We start from the raw sequence: 20,212 nt of genomic DNA, 5'->3' as shown, positions 1-20,212 counted from the left end.
ATTGTACTAGATACAATAATGGCCGAGATACTAAAATACTCAAAGCATGTCCCATTGGCCATCTCAGCCCACAGTTCGGTGATTTCACTGACTGTGGTGACTATCAGAGTGTACAGTATGGAACTGACTCTGAAAGTCTCGAAACAAACCACCACTGATCTGAGGTACTCTTGATAACTCCTCAGCACAAAAGTCCCTTCAGACTCCTTGACTTTGCTGACGATCAGTTTCAACACACCCCCCTACTAACCAAAAACACTGCAGAAAAGTTCTCAGTACAACAGTTCACTGGCTACTCTCATTATGAGAGCTGAAATGACCTGAATTAGCGATCAAAACATTACTAAACTTAGCATGCTTTAACTGTGATGTTTGATTCTACATAGCGTTTTTGTTTTCGCATAATTACCTACATTACCATCTTGAATCACATCAATATACTGAACACAAAACATATTCTTAGGTTGTGACTGCTTCTACCAATATACAAATCGAGGTATCCATGTTGCAGGGAAACTGCATTTTCCAATATGGCATCTGAGCACCTGGATAAAAAGAATAGTTACAAGTCTCTATAAGGCACAAAATAAACAAATCACTCAATCAAAGATCTGAATTAATTTAGTGCACCAAGAAGAAGTAGATGAACTGACTGATTACCTTTTACTTGGTTATAATACTTTGCTTTCAGCGAAGAACACGGGCTCGGCGCAAACAAGTCCACCATCCACTGAGGGCTCAGCTCAAACTTCACACTTCTCCACCTCCCTGGTGCCGGCTACGGCGGAGAGCAGGACCTCCAACCCCACTGTGACTAGTCCAGCGCAAAGTTCCAGCGTTACTCTTGACATCACGTCGAGCCCCGCACAGACCAGTCAAGGACTGGCTTCCACGGAACGTTCCCTGCACACAACAGGGGGAACCACTCTGAATACTCACTTGTCCACCACCGAGGAATTGCCCTCAACCAGCCTCACGCAAAAGACTTCCCCCAGCAGCCCACGGCCTTCCACCTCAGAGGGAAGCACTGAGTCCCGCCCAGCCGACATCACCAGCAGTTCACCAATGACCTCCACAGAAGTGAGAGGGCCAACGACGGAAAGAACAACACAGGCGACAACCTTCGCCCCCTCTGGGCCAACTCAGACCTCAGCCGTTTCATCCCCCTCCGGGGAGACTGCATCCACTGCCTCACCAGCCGCCCAGAGCACCTCAAGCAGGGTCACGCAACAGCTGACGGAAAGTCAGAGCCAAAGCGCCTCCCTCCCTACCACAGCCGAGGGGGAAACATCAGCGCCTTTTGTCACGCAGGCTTCCACCACTGCCACAAACACGGCCCTGTCCGGATCCCCGGCGACTACTGTGCTTTCAGCGACGAGCAGGGGCACGGCGCAAACAAGTCCACCATCCACTGAGGGCTCAGCTCAAACTTCACACTTCTCCACCTCCCTGGTGCCGGCTACGGCGGAGAGCAGGACCTCCAACCCCACTGTGACTAGTCCAGCGCAAAGTTCCAGCGTTACTCTTGACATCACGTCGAGCCCCGCACAGACCAGTCAAGGACTGGCTTCCACGGAACGTTCCCTGCACACAACAGGGGGAGCCACTCTGAATACTCACTTGTCCACCACCGAGGAATTGCCCTCAACCAGCCTCACGCAAAAGACTTCCCCCAGCAGCCCACGGCCTTCCACCTCAGAGGGAAGCACTGAGTCCCGCCCAGCCGACATCACCAGCAGTTCACCAATGACCTCCACAGAAGTGAGAGGGCCAACGACGGAAAGAACAACACAGGCGACAACCTTCGCCCCCTCTGGGCCAACTCAGACCTCAGCCGTTTCATCCCCCTCCGGGGAGACTGCATCCACTGCCTCACCAGCCGCCCAGAGCACCTCAAGCAGGGTCACGCAACAGCTGACGGAAAGTCAGAGCCAAAGCGCCTCCCTCCCTACCACAGCCGAGGGGGAAACATCAGCGCCTTTTGTCACGCAGGCTTCCACCACTGCCACAAACACGGCCCTGTCCGGATCCCCGGCGACTACTGTGCTTTCAGCGACGAGCAGGGGCACGGCGCAAACAAGTCCACCATCCACTGAGGGCTCAGCTCAAACTTCACACTTCTCCACCTCCCTGGTGCCGGCTACGGCGGAGAGCAGGACCTCCAACCCCACTGTGACTAGTCCAGCGCAAAGTTCCAGCGTTACTCTTGACATCACGTCGAGCCCCGCACAGACCAGTCAAGGACTGGCTCCCACGGAACGTTCCCTGCACACAACAGGGGGAGCCACTCTGAATACTCACTTGTCCACCACCGAGGAATTGCCCTCAACCAGCCTCACGCAAAAGACTTCCCCCAGCAGCCCACGGCCTTCCACCTCAGAGGGAAGCACTGAGTCCCGCCCAGCCGACATCACCAGCAGTTCACCAATGACCTCCACAGAAGTGAGAGGGCCAACGACGGAAAGAACAACACAGGCGACAACCTTCGCCCCCTCTGGGCCAACTCAGACCTCAGCCGTTTCATCCCCCTCCGGGGAGACTGCATCCACTGCCTCACCAGCCGCCCAGAGCACCTCAAGCAGGGTCACGCAACAGCTGACGGACAGTCAGAGCCAAAGCGCCTCCCTCCCTACCACAGCCGAGGGGGAAACATCAGCGCCTTTTGTCACGCAGGCTTCCACCACTGCCACAAACACGGCCCTGTCCGGATCCCCGGCGACTACTGTGCTTTCAGCGACGAGCAGGGGCACGGCGCAAACAAGTCCACCATCCACTGAGGGCTCAGCTCAAACTTCACACTTCTCCACCTCCCTGGTGCCGGCTACGGCGGAGAGCAGGACCTCCAACCCCACTGTGACTAGTCCAGCGCAAAGTTCCAGCGTTACTCTTGACATCACGTCGAGCCCCGCACAGACCAGTCAAGGACTGGCTTCCACGGAACGTTCCCTGCACACAACAGGGGGAGCCACTCTGAATACTCACTTGTCCACCACCGAGGAATTGCCCTCAACCAGCCTCACGCAAAAGACTTCCCCCAGCAGCCCACGGCCTTCCACCTCAGAGGGAAGCACTGAGTCCCGCCCAGCCGACATCACCAGCAGTTCACCAATGACCTCCACAGAAGTGAGAGGGCCAACGACGGAAAGAACAACACAGGCGACAACCTTCGCCCCCTCTGGGCCAACTCAGACCTCAGCCGTTTCATCCCCCTCCGGGGAGACTGCATCCACTGCCTCACCAGCCGCCCAGAGCACCTCAAGCAGGGTCACGCAACAGCTGACGGACAGTCAGAGCCAAAGCGCCTCCCTCCCTACCACAGCCGAGGGGGAAACATCAGCGCCTTTTGTCACGCAGGCTTCCACCACTGCCACAAACACGGCCCTGTCCGGATCCCCGGCGACTACTGTGCTTTCAGCGACGAGCAGGGGCACGGCGCAAACAAGTCCACCATCCACTGAGGGCTCAGCTCAAACTTCACACTTCTCCACCTCCCTGGTGCCGGCTACGGCGGAGAGCAGGACCTCCAACCCCACTGTGACTAGTCCAGCGCAAAGTTCCAGCGTTACTCTTGACATCACGTCGAGCCCCGCACAGACCAGTCAAGGACTGGCTTCCACGGAACGTTCCCTGCACACAACAGGGGGAGCCACTCTGAATACTCACTTGTCCACCACCGAGGAATTGCCCTCAACCAGCCTCACGCAAAAGACTTCCCCCAGCAGCCCACGGCCTTCCACCTCAGAGGGAAGCACTGAGTCCCGCCCAGCCGACATCACCAGCAGTTCACCAATGACCTCCACAGAAGTGAGAGGGCCAACGACGGAAAGAACAACACAGGCGACAACCTTCGCCCCCTCTGGGCCAACTCAGACCTCAGCCGTTTCATCCCCCTCCGGGGAGACTGCATCCACTGCCTCACCAGCCGCCCAGAGCACCTCAAGCAGGGTCACGCAACAGCTGACGGACAGTCAGAGCCAAAGCGCCTCCCTCCCTACCACAGCCGAGGGGGAAACATCAGCGCCTTTTGTCACGCAGGCTTCCACCACTGCCACAAACACGGCCCTGTCCGGATCCCCGGCGACTACTGTGCTTTCAGCGACGAGCAGGGGCACGGCGCAAACAAGTCCACCATCCACTGAGGGCTCAGCTCAAACTTCACACTTCTCCACCTCCCTGGTGCCGGCTACGGCGGAGAGCAGGACCTCCAACCCCACTGTGACTAGTCCAGCGCAAAGTTCCAGCGTTACTCTTGACATCACGTCGAGCCCCGCACAGACCAGTCAAGGACTGGCTTCCACGGAACGTTCCCTGCACACAACAGGGGGAGCCACTCTGAATACTCACTTGTCCACCACCGAGGAATTGCCCTCAACCAGCCTCACGCAAAAGACTTCCCCCAGCAGCCCACGGCCTTCCACCTCAGAGGGAAGCACTGAGTCCCGCCCAGCCGACATCACCAGCAGTTCACCAATGACCTCCACAGAAGTGAGAGGGCCAACGACGGAAAGAACAACACAGGCGACAACCTTCGCCCCCTCTGGGCCAACTCAGACCTCAGCCGTTTCATCCCCCTCCGGGGAGACTGCATCCACTGCCTCACCAGCCGCCCAGAGCACCTCAAGCAGGGTCACGCAACAGCTGACGGACAGTCAGAGCCAAAGCGCCTCCCTCCCTACCACAGCCGAGGGGGAAACATCAGCGCCTTTTGTCACGCAGGCTTCCACCACTGCCACAAACACGGCCCTGTCCGGATCCCCGGCGACTACTGTGCTTTCAGCGACGAGCAGGGGCACGGCGCAAACAAGTCCACCATCCACTGAGGGCTCAGCTCAAACTTCACACTTCTCCACCTCCCTGGTGCCGGCTACGGCGGAGAGCAGGACCTCCAACCCCACTGTGACTAGTCCAGCGCAACGTTCCAGCGTTACTCTTGACATCACGTCGAGCCCCGCACAGACCAGTCAAGGACTGGCTTCCACGGAACGTTCCCTGCACACAACAGGGGGAGCCACTCTGAATACTCACTTGTCCACCACCGAGGAATTGCCCTCAACCAGCCTCACGCAAAAGACTTCCCCCAGCAGCCCACGGCCTTCCACCTCAGAGGGAAGCACTGAGTCCCGCCCAGCCGACATCACCAGCAGTTCACCAATGACCTCCACAGAAGTGAGAGGGCCAACGACGGAAAGAACAACACAGGCGACAACCTTCGCCCCCTCTGGGCCAACTCAGACCTCAGCCGTTTCATCCCCCTCCGGGGAGACTGCATCCACTGCCTCACCAGCCGCCCAGAGCACCTCAAGCAGGGTCACGCAACAGCTGACGGAAAGTCAGAGCCAAAGCGCCTCCCTCCCTACCACAGCCGAGGGGGAAACATCAGCGCCTTTTGTCACGCAGGCTTCCACCACTGCCACAAACACGGCCCTGTCCGGATCCCCGGCGACTACTGTGCTTTCAGCGACGAGCAGGGGCACGGCGCAAACAAGTCCACCATCCACTGAGGGCTCAGCTCAAACTTCACACTTCTCCACCTCCCTGGTGCCGGCTACGGCGGAGAGCAGGACCTCCAACCCCACTGTGACTAGTCCAGCGCAAAGTTCCAGCGTTACTCTTGACATCACGTCGAGCCCCGCACAGACCAGTCAAGGACTGGCTTCCACGGAACGTTCCCTGCACACAACAGGGGGAGCCACTCTGAATACTCACTTGTCCACCACCGAGGAATTGCCCTCAACCAGCCTCACGCAAAAGACTTCCCCCAGCAGCCCACGGCCTTCCACCTCAGAGGGAAGCACTGAGTCCCGCCCAGCCGACATCACCAGCAGTTCACCAATGACCTCCACAGAAGTGAGAGGGCCAACGACGGAAAGAACAACACAGGCGACAACCTTCGCCCCCTCTGGGCCAACTCAGACCTCAGCCGTTTCATCCCCCTCCGGGGAGACTGCATCCACTGCCTCACCAGCCGCCCAGAGCACCTCAAGCAGGGTCACGCAACAGCTGACGGACAGTCAGAGCCAAAGCGCCTCCCTCCCTACCACAGCCGAGGGGGAAACATCAGCGCCTTTTGTCACGCAGGCTTCCACCACTGCCACAAACACGGCCCTGTCCGGATCCCCGGCGACTACTGTGCTTTCAGCGACGAGCAGGGGCACGGCGCAAACAAGTCCACCATCCACTGAGGGCTCAGCTCAAACTTCACACTTCTCCACCTCCCTGGTGCCGGCTACGGCGGAGAGCAGGACCTCCAACCCCACTGTGACTAGTCCAGCGCAAAGTTCCAGCGTTACTCTTGACATCACGTCGAGCCCCGCACAGACCAGTCAAGGACTGGCTTCCACGGAACGTTCCCTGCACACAACAGGGGGAGCCACTCTGAATACTCACTTGTCCACCACCGAGGAATTGCCCTCAACCAGCCTCACGCAAAAGACTTCCCCCAGCAGCCCACGGCCTTCCACCTCAGAGGGAAGCACTGAGTCCCGCCCAGCCGACATCACCAGCAGTTCACCAATGACCTCCACAGAAGTGAGAGGGCCAACGACGGAAAGAACAACACAGGCGACAACCTTCGCCCCCTCTGGGCCAACTCAGACCTCAGCCGTTTCATCCCCCTCCGGGGAGACTGCATCCACTGCCTCACCAGCCGCCCAGAGCACCTCAAGCAGGGTCACGCAACAGCTGACGGAAAGTCAGAGCCAAAGCGCCTCCCTCCCTACCACAGCCGAGGGGGAAACATCAGCGCCTTTTGTCACGCAGGCTTCCACCACTGCCACAAACACGGCCCTGTCCGGATCCCCGGCGACTACTGTGCTTTCAGCGACGAGCAGGGGCACGGCGCAAACAAGTCCACCATCCACTGAGGGCTCAGCTCAAACTTCACACTTCTCCACCTCCCTGGTGCCGGCTACGGCGGAGAGCAGGACCTCCAACCCCACTGTGACTAGTCCAGCGCAAAGTTCCAGCGTTACTCTTGACATCACGTCGAGCCCCGCACAGACCAGTCAAGGACTGGCTTCCACGGAACGTTCCCTGCACACAACAGGGGGAGCCACTCTGAATACTCACTTGTCCACCACCGAGGAATTGCCCTCAACCAGCCTCACGCAAAAGACTTCCCCCAGCAGCCCACGGCCTTCCACCTCAGAGGGAAGCACTGAGTCCCGCCCAGCCGACATCACCAGCAGTTCACCAATGACCTCCACAGAAGTGAGAGGGCCAACGACGGAAAGAACAACACAGGCGACAACCTTCGCCCCCTCTGGGCCAACTCAGACCTCAGCCGTTTCATCCCCCTCCGGGGAGACTGCATCCACTGCCTCACCAGCCGCCCAGAGCACCTCAAGCAGGGTCACGCAACAGCTGACGGAAAGTCAGAGCCAAAGCGCCTCCCTCCCTACCACAGCTGAGGGGGAAACATCAGCGCCTTTTGTCACGCAGGCTTCCACCACTGCCACAAACACGGCCCTGTCCGGATCCCCGGCGACTACTGTGCTTTCAGCGACGAGCAGGGGCACGGCGCAAACAAGTCCACCATCCACTGAGGGCTCAGCTCAAACTTCACACTTCTCCACCTCCCTGGTGCCGGCTACGGCGGAGAGCAGGACCTCCAACCCCACTGTGACTAGTCCAGCGCAAAGTTCCAGCGTTACTCTTGACATCACGTCGAGCCCCGCACAGACCAGTCAAGGACTGGCTCCCACGGAACGTTCCCTGCACACAACAGGGGGAGCCACTCTGAATACTCACTTGTCCACCACCGAGGAATTGCCCTCAACCAGCCTCACGCAAAAGACTTCCCCCAGCAGCCCACGGCCTTCCACCTCAGAGGGAAGCACTGAGTCCCGCCCAGCCGACATCACCAGCAGTTCACCAATGACCTCCACAGAAGTGAGAGGGCCAACGACGGAAAGAACAACACAGGCGACAACCTTCGCCCCCTCTGGGCCAACTCAGACCTCAGCCGTTTCATCCCCCTCCGGGGAGACTGCATCCACTGCCTCACCAGCCGCCCAGAGCACCTCAAGCAGGGTCACGCAACAGCTGACGGAAAGTCAGAGCCAAAGCGCCTCCCTCCCTACCACAGCCGAGGGGGAAACATCAGCGCCTTTTGTCACGCAGGCTTCCACCACTGCCACAAACACGGCCCTGTCCGGATCCCCGGCGACTACTGTGCTTTCAGCGACGAGCAGGGGCACGGCGCAAACAAGTCCACCATCCACTGAGGGCTCAGCTCAAACTTCACACTTCTCCACCTCCCTGGTGCCGGCTACGGCGGAGAGCAGGACCTCCAACCCCACTGTGACTAGTCCAGCGCAAAGTTCCAGCGTTACTCTTGACATCACGTCGAGCCCCGCACAGACCAGTCAAGGACTGGCTTCCACGGAACGTTCCCTGCACACAACAGGGGGAGCCACTCTGAATACTCACTTGTCCACCACCGAGGAATTGCCCTCAACCAGCCTCACGCAAAAGACTTCCCCCAGCAGCCCACGGCCTTCCACCTCAGAGGGAAGCACTGAGTCCCGCCCAGCCGACATCACCAGCAGTTCACCAATGACCTCCACAGAAGTGAGAGGGCCAACGACGGAAAGAACAACACAGGCGACAACCTTCGCCCCCTCTGGGCCAACTCAGACCTCAGCCGTTTCATCCCCCTCCGGGGAGACTGCATCCACTGCCTCACCAGCCGCCCAGAGCACCTCAAGCAGGGTCACGCAACAGCTGACGGACAGTCAGAGCCAAAGCGCCTCCCTCCCTGCCACAGCCGAGGGGGAAACATCAGCGCCTTTTGTCACGCAGGCTTCCACCACTGCCACAAACACGGCCCTGTCCGGATCCCCGGCGACTACTGTGCTTTCAGCGACGAGCAGGGGCACGGCGCAAACAAGTCCACCATCCACTGAGGGCTCAGCTCAAACTTCACACTTCTCCACCTCCCTGGTGCCGGCTACGGCGGAGAGCAGGACCTCCAACCCCACTGTGACTAGTCCAGCGCAAAGTTCCAGCATTACTCTTGACATCACGTCGAGCCCCGCACAGACCAGTCAAGGACTGGCTTCCACGGAACGTTCCCTGCACACAACAGGAGGAGCCACTCTGAATACTCACTTGTCCACCACCGAGGAATTGCCCTCAACCAGCCTCACGCAAAAGACTTCCCCCAGCAGCCCACGGCCTTCCACCTCAGAGGGAAGCACTGAGTCCCGCCCAGCCGACATCACCAGCAGTTCACCAATGACCTCCACAGAAGTGAGAGGGCCAACGACGGAAAGAACAACACAGGCGACAACCTTCGCCCCCTCTGGGCCAACTCAGACCTCAGCCGTTTCATCCCCCTCCGGGGAGACTGCATCCACTGCCTCACCAGCCGCCCAGAGCACCTCAAGCAGGGTCACGCAACAGCTGACGGAAAGTCAGAGCCAAAGCGCCTCCCTCCCTACCACAGCCGAGGGGGAAACATCAGCGCCTTTTGTCACGCAGGCTTCCACCACTGCCACAAACACGGCCCTGTCCGGATCCCCGGCGACTACTGTGCTTTCAGCGACGAGCAGGGGCACGGCGCAAACAAGTCCACCATCCACTGAGGGCTCAGCTCAAACTTCACACTTCTCCACCTCCCTGGTGCCGGCTACGGCGGAGAGCAGGACCTCCAACCCCACTGTGACTAGTCCAGCGCAAAGTTCCAGCGTTACTCTTGACATCACGTCGAGCCCCGCACAGACCAGTCAAGGACTGGCTTCCACGGAACGTTCCCTGCACACAACAGGGGGAGCCACTCTGAATACTCACTTGTCCACCACCGAGGAATTGCCCTCAACCAGCCTCACGCAAAAGACTTCCCCCAGCAGCCCACGGCCTTCCACCTCAGAGGGAAGCACTGAGTCCCGCCCAGCCGACATCACCAGCAGTTCACCAATGACCTCCACAGAAGTGAGAGGGCCAACGACGGAAAGAACAACACAGGCGACAACCTTCGCCCCCTCTGGGCCAACTCAGACCTCAGCCGTTTCATCCCCCTCCGGGGAGACTGCATCCACTGCCTCACCAGCCGCCCAGAGCACCTCAAGCAGGGTCACGCAACAGCTGACGGAAAGTCAGAGCCAAAGCGCCTCCCTCCCTACCACAGCCGAGGGGGAAACATCAGCGCCTTTTGTCACGCAGGCTTCCACCACTGCCACAAACACGGCCCTGTCCGGATCCCCGGCGACTACTGTGCTTTCAGCGACGAGCAGGGGCACGGCGCAAACAAGTCCACCATCCACTGAGGGCTCAGCTCAAACTTCACACTTCTCCACCTCCCTGGTGCCGGCTACGGCGGAGAGCAGGACCTCCAACCCCACTGTGACTAGTCCAGCGCAAAGTTCCAGCGTTACTCTTGACATCACGTCGAGCCCCGCACAGACCAGTCAAGGACTGGCTCCCACGGAACGTTCCCTGCACACAACAGGGGGAGCCACTCTGAATACTCACTTGTCCACCACCGAGGAATTGCCCTCAACCAGCCTCACGCAAAAGACTTCCCCCAGCAGCCCACGGCCTTCCACCTCAGAGGGAAGCACTGAGTCCCGCCCAGCCGACATCACCAGCAGTTCACCAATGACCTCCACAGAAGTGAGAGGGCCAACGACGGAAAGAACAACACAGGCGACAACCTTCGCCCCCTCTGGGCCAACTCAGACCTCAGCCGTTTCATCCCCCTCCGGGGAGACTGCATCCACTGCCTCACCAGCCGCCCAGAGCACCTCAAGCAGGGTCACGCAACAGCTGACGGAAAGTCAGAGCCAAAGCGCCTCCCTCCCTACCACAGCCGAGGGGGAAACATCAGCGCCTTTTGTCACGCAGGCTTCCACCACTGCCACAAACACGGCCCTGTCCGGATCCCCGGCGACTACTGTGCTTTCAGCGACGAGCAGGGGCACGGCGCAAACAAGTCCACCATCCACTGAGGGCTCAGCTCAAACTTCACACTTCTCCACCTCCCTGGTGCCGGCTACGGCGGAGAGCAGGACCTCCAACCCCACTGTGACTAGTCCAGCGCAAAGTTCCAGCGTTACTCTTGACATCACGTCGAGCCCCGCACAGACCAGTCAAGGACTGGCTCCCACGGAACGTTCCCTGCACACAACAGGGGGAGCCACTCTGAATACTCACTTGTCCACCACCGAGGAATTGCCCTCAACCAGCCTCACGCAAAAGACTTCCCCCAGCAGCCCACGGCCTTCCACCTCAGAGGGAAGCACTGAGTCCCGCCCAGCCGACATCACCAGCAGTTCACCAATGACCTCCACAGAAGTGAGAGGGCCAACGACGGAAAGAACAACACAGGCGACAACCTTCGCCCCCTCTGGGCCAACTCAGACCTCAGCCGTTTCATCCCCCTCCGGGGAGACTGCATCCACTGCCTCACCAGCCGCCCAGAGCACCTCAAGCAGGGTCACGCAACAGCTGACGGACAGTCAGAGCCAAAGCGCCTCCCTCCCTACCACAGCCGAGGGGGAAACATCAGCGCCTTTTGTCACGCAGGCTTCCACCACTGCCACAAACACGGCCCTGTCCGGATCCCCGGCGACTACTGTGCTTTCAGCGACGAGCAGGGGCACGGCGCAAACAAGTCCACCATCCACTGAGGGCTCAGCTCAAACTTCACACTTCTCCACCTCCCTGGTGCCGGCTACGGCGGAGAGCAGGACCTCCAACCCCACTGTGACTAGTCCAGCGCAAAGTTCCAGCGTTACTCTTGACATCACGTCGAGCCCCGCACAGACCAGTCAAGGACTGGCTTCCACGGAACGTTCCCTGCACACAACAGGGGGAGCCACTCTGAATACTCACTTGTCCACCACCGAGGAATTGCCCTCAACCAGCCTCACGCAAAAGACTTCCCCCAGCAGCCCACGGCCTTCCACCTCAGAGGGAAGCACTGAGTCCCGCCCAGCCGACATCACCAGCAGTTCACCAATGACCTCCACAGAAGTGAGAGGGCCAACGACGGAAAGAACAACACAGGCGACAACCTTCGCCCCCTCTGGGCCAACTCAGACCTCAGCCGTTTCATCCCCCTCCGGGGAGACTGCATCCACTGCCTCACCAGCCGCCCAGAGCACCTCAAGCAGGGTCACGCAACAGCTGACGGACAGTCAGAGCCAAAGCGCCTCCCTCCCTACCACAGCCGAGGGGGAAACATCAGCGCCTTTTGTCACGCAGGCTTCCACCACTGCCACAAACACGGCCCTGTCCGGATCCCCGGCGACTACTGTGCTTTCAGCGACGAGCAGGGGCACGGCGCAAACAAGTCCACCATCCACTGAGGGCTCAGCTCAAACTTCACACTTCTCCACCTCCCTGGTGCCGGCTACGGCGGAGAGCAGGACCTCCAACCCCACTGTGACTAGTCCAGCGCAAAGTTCCAGCGTTACTCTTGACATCACGTCGAGCCCCGCACAGACCAGTCAAGGACTGGCTTCCACGGAACGTTCCCTGCACACAACAGGGGGAGCCACTCTGAATACTCACTTGTCCACCACCGAGGAATTGCCCTCAACCAGCCTCACGCAAAAGACTTCCCCCAGCAGCCCACGGCCTTCCACCTCAGAGGGAAGCACTGAGTCCCGCCCAGCCGACATCACCAGCAGTTCACCAATGACCTCCACAGAAGTGAGAGGGCCAACGACGGAAAGAACAACACAGGCGACAACCTTCGCCCCCTCTGGGCCAACTCAGACCTCAGCCGTTTCATCCCCCTCCGGGGAGACTGCATCCACTGCCTCACCAGCCGCCCAGAGCACCTCAAGCAGGGTCACGCAACAGCTGACGGACAGTCAGAGCCAAAGCGCCTCCCTCCCTACCACAGCCGAGGGGGAAACATCAGCGCCTTTTGTCACGCAGGCTTCCACCACTGCCACAAACACGGCCCTGTCCGGATCCCCGGCGACTACTGTGCTTTCAGCGACGAGCAGGGGCACGGCGCAAACAAGTCCACCATCCACTGAGGGCTCAGCTCAAACTTCACACTTCTCCACCTCCCTGGTGCCGGCTACGGCGGAGAGCAGGACCTCCAACCCCACTGTGACTAGTCCAGCGCAAAGTTCCAGCGTTACTCTTGACATCACGTCGAGCCCCGCACAGACCAGTCAAGGACTGGCTTCCACGGAACGTTCCCTGCACACAACAGGGGGAGCCACTCTGAATACTCACTTGTCCACCACCGAGGAATTGCCCTCAACCAGCCTCACGCAAAAGACTTCCCCCAGCAGCCCACGGCCTTCCACCTCAGAGGGAAGCACTGAGTCCCGCCCAGCCGACATCACCAGCAGTTCACCAATGACCTCCACAGAAGTGAGAGGGCCAACGACGGAAAGAACAACACAGGCGACAACCTTCGCCCCCTCTGGGCCAACTCAGACCTCAGCCGTTTCATCCCCCTCCGGGGAGACTGCATCCACTGCCTCACCAGCCGCCCAGAGCACCTCAAGCAGGGTCACGCAACAGCTGACGGACAGTCAGAGCCAAAGCGCCTCCCTCCCTACCACAGCCGAGGGGGAAACATCAGCGCCTTTTGTCACGCAGGCTTCCACCACTGCCACAAACACGGCCCTGTCCGGATCCCCGGCGACTACTGTGCTTTCAGCGACGAGCAGGGGCACGGCGCAAACAAGTCCACCATCCACTGAGGGCTCAGCTCAAACTTCACACTTCTCCACCTCCCTGGTGCCGGCTACGGCGGAGAGCAGGACCTCCAACCCCACTGTGACTAGTCCAGCGCAAAGTTCCAGCGTTACTCTTGACATCACGTCGAGCCCCGCACAGACCAGTCAAGGACTGGCTTCCACGGAACGTTCCCTGCACACAACAGGGGGAGCCACTCTGAATACTCACTTGTCCACCACCGAGGAATTGCCCTCAACCAGCCTCACGCAAAAGACTTCCCCCAGCAGCCCACGGCCTTCCACCTCAGAGGGAAGCACTGAGTCCCGCCCAGCCGACATCACCAGCAGTTCACCAATGACCTCCACAGAAGTGAGAGGGCCAACGACGGAAAGAACAACACAGGCGACAACCTTCGCCCCCTCTGGGCCAACTCAGACCTCAGCCGTTTCATCCCCCTCCGGGGAGACTGCATCCACTGCCTCACCAGCCGCCCAGAGCACCTCAAGCAGGGTCACGCAACAGCTGACGGACAGTCAGAGCCAAAGCGCCTCCCTCCCTACCACAGCCGAGGGGGAAACATCAGCGCCTTTTGTCACGCAGGCTTCCACCACTGCCACAAACACGGCCCTGTCCGGATCCCCGGCGACTACTGTGCTTTCAGCGACGAGCAGGGGCACGGCGCAAACAAGTCCACCATCCACTGAGGGCTCAGCTCAAACTTCACACTTCTCCACCTCCCTGGTGCCGGCTACGGCGGAGAGCAGGACCTCCAACCCCACTGTGACTAGTCCAGCGCAAAGTTCCAGCGTTACTCTTGACATCACGTCGAGCCCCGCACAGACCAGTCAAGGACTGGCTTCCACGGAACGTTCCCTGCACACAACAGGGGGAGCCACTCTGAATACTCACTTGTCCACCACCGAGGAATTGCCCTCAACCAGCCTCACGCAAAAGACTTCCCCCAGCAGCCCACGGCCTTCCACCTCAGAGGGAAGCACTGAGTCCCGCCCAGCCGACATCACCAGCAGTTCACCAATGACCTCCACAGAAGTGAGAGGGCCAACGACGGAAAGAACAACACAGGCGACAACCTTCGCCCCCTCTGGGCCAACTCAGACCTCAGCCGTTTCATCCCCCTCCGGGGAGACTGCATCCACTGCCTCACCAGCCGCCCAGAGCACCTCAAGCAGGGTCACACAACAGCTGACGGAAAGTCAGAGCCAAAGCGCCTCCCTCCCTACCACAGCCGAGGGGGAAACATCAGCGCCTTTTGTCACGCAGGCTTCCACCACTGCCACAAACACGGCCCTGTCCGGATCCCCGGCGACTACTGTGCTTTCAGCGACGAGCAGGGGCACGGCGCAAACAAGTCCACCATCCACTGAGGGCTCAGCTCAAACTTCACACTTCTCCACCTCCCTGGTGCCGGCTACGGCGGAGAGCAGGACCTCCAACCCCACTGTGACTAGTCCAGCGCAAAGTTCCAGCGTTACTCTTGACATCACGTCGAGCCCCGCACAGACCAGTATGTTTTTCACACCCCCAACATCACAACAGTTCTGCAAGGACGAAGACTGCCAGTGCAATGGTTCTCCATGTTACTTCAGTCCTTTTTCTGGAAAATGTGAATGCTCTTGCCATAACTTCACCTATGGTGATTCTTGCCATTATAGTAGCAATACCTCCTCCGTTGTTTTCCGTAAGTTATTTCATTTTGATAATTCATTTTGCATCATTGAACTAGTCCCTGACTCTTGGCAGTGTATATTTTCTGTTTAATGTTACTTTCTACAGTCTATTTTTTGCCTTAATAATTACATTTATCATTATCTTTAAAATTCATTAAATGCGTCTTGCATTAAGATTTTGTTAACGTTTGATCATTTAAATGATCTTTTGGACATATCTTACATATTGTGGAAATAACAATGTTGAATTTCTTGCATTTAATAATTTTGGGTTTAGTTGATTTTAGGGGGGTTTTTTTGCACTAATCATCTAGATTTTTCTCTTCACAGGTGTCCCTCTAACTCGGAAAGTAAATATTTCTTTGACAATTATGGTAGATTATGTTTCTGACTATGACAATCCAAACTCTATAGCAACAAAAAACTTAATCAGCATTTTAATCCATGAGGTATGTATATGTATTATAAACCATTTACATTTGCATTACATAATTCGCATAACGTAATTTCTTTTTAATACATTAAATATTCATAGGTTTGCTTATCACAACATATTCAATCCCTCTTTTGATAGCTCTCAATTGTCTTGAGCTCTGTTGACCCACAGAACTTCAAAGATGTTAAAATTCTTACTTTAACGTGAGTTACTTTTTTCATTTAACATAAACAGTTTTTATTTATTTCTCAAATACTGTGTATGTTCAGATTATTAATTAATTGCTTGTTTTTTTCTTTCAAGGAGAGGAAGTGTAATTGTTGAAAGTGTAGCAGAATATGTCTATCCCAATAATGCCACACAAATTAATTTTCTCAATCATTATTTGGGACCATTATTAGAGCAAACCTTTAAGAACCAAAGTTCTACCCAGAGCTTGAGTGAAGCCCTAGGAAATGTATCCATTCATGTCACCAAAATAGCAATGCAACCAAGCCAAATAATGAGTAAGTATTACATTTCTTGCTTCCATAAAAGATTGTATATTAGATTCCTGTCACTTTTCAGTGCTACAGTTCAGTATTCTGGTTGTAATGTCAAATATTGTAGATTTTCAAAACTGAAATAAAGTGTCTTCCTGCATAGGTATTACAGACTTGAGACCATTCTTGAACTGCAGTTTGGATTTTGCAAACTTAACAATGGAGATTTCAGATGGTGTCTGGATATGTGTGGGGCCGTGCAAAACAAACCCCAACTATTGTCATCAGCATGGCCAATGTCTTAATGCAAAAACTGGGCCAATTTGCCAGTAAGTTCAGTGTAATTTTTAACAGTGTTAGTAGGCAAAATCAAGTTTAACCATTCTTATGGATAATCTATATTAATAAACGTTTATTGAAATTTTCATACCAATATTAGAATGTTGTATTCTCTGAATTTAAAATGGTCATACCACTTTGTAATTTTATTAATAAAGTAGCCTTATTAATAAAAGGGAAGTTGACTACAAGGTGAAAAGTCAATGAACATCATCTGTTGTCTCATGTGAGCTTCCTCTCTCGATCAGGTGTTATGAATCCAGCCTTGAGCAGTACTACGGTCCACAGTGTGACCTGTACCGCAGAGGGGCAGGTTTCTATGCAATTCTTTTTGGGAGTCTGGGGGCTGTGGTTCTTCTCCTCGTCATTCTAACTGTGATAATTATAGTTCTGCGAAGGAATTCCAGTGGAGTCTGGTGAGTTTAGCTCAACTGAATGAAGTGCTGAGAGACATTTCAGTTACATTCAATATAATATCCTATAAATTATTAAAAGTCAAGGAAAACAAATGTATGTATTGTCAATCCTTTGTGCTGAAGGAGTCACAACAAGTCGGACTCAAGAAGGTTGTCCTTATTTGATGATGACTTCTTTGACTTCTCAGGTAATGATCAGTCTACGTTATCTTATGTAGCCTAACACAGCACAATCAGTAATGATCAAAGGTTAAATATAAATGCCATTCATTTCTTTTTGCCATTTGATTTCAGCATGGACTGGGAGGTACAGTTTGGACAGAAATGTGGCTGTTGGAGAAGAGTCACTGCCAGGAACTTTTAGACCATGGTTTGAGAATGCTGACACATCAATAAATGTAAGAATATCCTCCGTTCAAGTATTATGTCCAATTGTGTTGCACATTTGCACACACACATCCTAATATGCACATGACTGATAGATAGATAGATAGATAGATAGATAGATAGATAGATAGATAGATAGATAGAAACTACATGACTGAAGTGGCAATGTTCAAACCACTATTTAATGGAGAGCAGATAGATGGCTGACTAAACAGCTGACTTGAAGGGAAATACATTCTATCATCAATGATTAGTAAAAGGAGAACTTTTTTTGAGTTACAAATGGATGCATGCATAAATCTATAAGAATGTAGAGAAATGACAAAACATAATTTCTTAGCTAGAGGATGTTTAGATGGATGTGACTGGACCACTAATAACAATATCAGTTATTAGCGGTGTAACGATACGCCAAAGTCAGGGTTCGGTACGTACCTCATTTTTAAAGTCATGGTGCGGTGCAGTCACAGTGAAAAAAGACATGCAAAACATGAAATTTCCTTTCATTTAATATGAATTTACTTGTAAACTTATAAACTTGCTCTAACTTATAAACAATGGAAAACTGGCCATAATTTCTAGTTTGCTCTTCACTCTGTTTTTTCCTTGCACCGGTAATATTCACATTTGGATGATGCCATCTCAAATGAGTAATCATATTCGATATTCACATTTGGATGAGGCAGTCTCAAATGAGGTCATGTTCGACGTACTGCCAGCAACATACCCGATTTCAGTTTAACAAAGCAGGTGTTACCGGTGTAACACTAGCTTTACGATCGCCATACTTAAGAGGCTGTGTCGTTGAACATGCGCTAATTCAGTTGCTAAGTTACTGCTCCGTTATGGAATCGGAGAGGAAACTGAGTTTTTAATTTTAGTTCCGCATACAGAAAGGTAGAAGAGAGGGCACACTGTATCTTGTCAGGTATCAAGTATTCCCTGACTTTTCAGTCGACTGGCCATCAGAGCATAAAATAGTTATGCAGATAACGTGCGTGGTTATAGCAAGACTGTTCACTTGGATCACAGCGCACAGGACCGAACATCCTGTACCAAATATGTGTACCGTTATACCCCTGACACGAAATATACAACTTGACGTAACTTCAAATAGAATAATAATTTCATGGCTTTCATGTGTTATAGTGTTGTAGTGTTAACTGTGAAATGAAAATTGAGGGGTTTTTTTTTTTTTTTTTACATTAGTTATGTAATGAGAGCTCAACAGGCTGCACTTTCAAAGGTTGGCAGCGAGCTGGGGTTGGGAGTGGAGGGCACGGGGGATCGCGGTTCCATATTCCAGAACTGCGACACGAGACCGTGGACGTTTGTATCGCGGTTTCGGTCTCGGTTTCAGAACCGTTACACTCTTATCAGTTATACTAAAAACAGGAAACAGTGCACTGGTACCATTTGCTGTGGATAGTAACTCACGATGACAGGGGTTCTGGAATTTGTTCACATATCTACATTATAAATAATGGCACCACTGTACGCTGAAACTTTCCGAGAACCTCCATCTGCATTGATTACTGATAGGTGATTTCTGTTTTTGTTTTCTGTTGTTCCAAGGTAAGGACCAAACAACCTGATGTGAGGATACAATACCAAGATCAGTGATTTTTATAATGACAATTTAAAAAACCATTGAAATGTGATGCTGTCTGACTTGCTGAAAAGTTTTCGTATTATTCTAATTGTGAAATATAATATTGAGTTCAACCTTGAATCGATTATAAAATGTAATTTAATGCTAATTATTCTCATTATAATAACTTCTCAATCATGTTTTTGCACAGACCAACTTACACAGCTATTGAAATACATGGTACATTGCCTCATAAAGTCCTCTCACATTTTAAAACAAATCCAAAAACTGGTGTCTTCTTGCCTCGACATCTAGTTAGTGTCTCATAAAGAAGAAAAGGCGCCCTGATTGCAAGTTTTCTGCTGTGTGGCAAAAGTAGTCATGGTCAACCCATACAGCATACTTCAGTCTCAATGCAGTGTTTAGATTTTCCCTTTAGATTAACATTTAAAACATGTTAGATGGTCAGTGTGAAAGTTTGAAACTTTTGAATGTGCATGAAATATGGAATTTCTAACTAAACATTTATGTTACTGGGCAGTTCAAAAACAGAATTTCCATGTGATCAATCAAGTCTTCTGGTAGGATATAAAAAGACCGTCCAAAATCATGCAGAAGTGACAGAAACTTCCACTGGAATAAAACACAATTTAGCCACTAGAGGGAGTCTGTACAGTAGAGCTATTTCTGAAATTTAGGACATTTCCCCCCACTACCTCTAGGTCTCACTGCACGCTAGCACAAAGGTGCATAAACCAATTATACAAGACCTACCCAAATAGTGTATGGGTAATCTATACCTTCATTCAGTCATTTAAAACATGAAATGGTGGAAACATGTTGATAAATAGGAGTGTGAACCCCTACTGTTACATAAATGTGGAATTAGGGTGTAAATTCAGTTTTAGAGGTTTGCTTGTGTGTTTTCAGGTATTCTTGTACAACTGCATCCAGACTGGTGATGAAAGCATCTTAAAATAAAAATTATTCATGAAGAAATAATTTTGTCTGCACTTTTTTGTCTAATGTCATGTAATCCTATTTAAAAAAAAACAGCTCTAAAGAAATTCCTTTAAAGAGAAAACTATCATCAAATTCTTAATAAATGTATGGCCATATTAAGGGGGGATGGCAGCTAGGCTAGTTTGGGCTAAAAATTAATTCAGTTCACAAAAGCCACACAAAGGAGCATTTCATCAAACATGACAAGGTTATATAGCATC

General features: G+C 53.7%; 1 protein-coding gene across 1 annotated transcript; it reads left to right on the top strand.

The window, feature by feature from the left end:
• Positions 1 to 530: 530 nt before the first annotated feature.
• LOC115815333 (mucin-19-like) lies at positions 531 to 18,993 on the top strand. The gene is made up of 8 exons (XM_030778290.1): positions 531 to 561; positions 692 to 15,230; positions 15,930 to 15,977; positions 16,078 to 16,196; positions 16,420 to 16,585; positions 16,844 to 17,011; positions 17,135 to 17,199; positions 18,974 to 18,993. Exons 1-8 carry the CDS (start codon positions 531 to 533, stop codon positions 18,991 to 18,993), a joined length of 15,156 nt encoding a protein of 5,051 aa, XP_030634150.1.
• The last annotated feature ends 1,219 nt before the right edge of the window (positions 18,994 to 20,212 follow it).

Source organism: Chanos chanos, chromosome 6 (assembly GCF_902362185.1).
Source record: "Chanos chanos chromosome 6, fChaCha1.1, whole genome shotgun sequence".
Classification (NCBI taxonomy): domain Eukaryota; kingdom Metazoa; phylum Chordata; class Actinopteri; order Gonorynchiformes; family Chanidae; genus Chanos; species Chanos chanos.
Note: the sequence above shows the minus strand (reverse complement) of the source record. Positions and strands in the feature narration are given on the sequence as shown.

What these genes read in the sequence shown, in the direction of transcription:
- LOC115815333 (XM_030778290.1), top strand. Translation starts at nt 531, where the DNA reads ATGGCATCTGAGCACCTGGATAAAAAGAATA. An exon ending in GCACCTGGATAAAAAGAATA is followed by an intron (nt 562 to 691) that starts GTTACAAGTCTC and finishes CTTTGCTTTCAG; the next exon opens with CGAAGAACACGGGCTCGGCG. An exon ending in GTTAAAATTCTTACTTTAAC is followed by an intron (nt 15,978 to 16,077) that starts GTGAGTTACTTT and finishes TTTTCTTTCAAG; the next exon opens with GAGAGGAAGTGTAATTGTTG.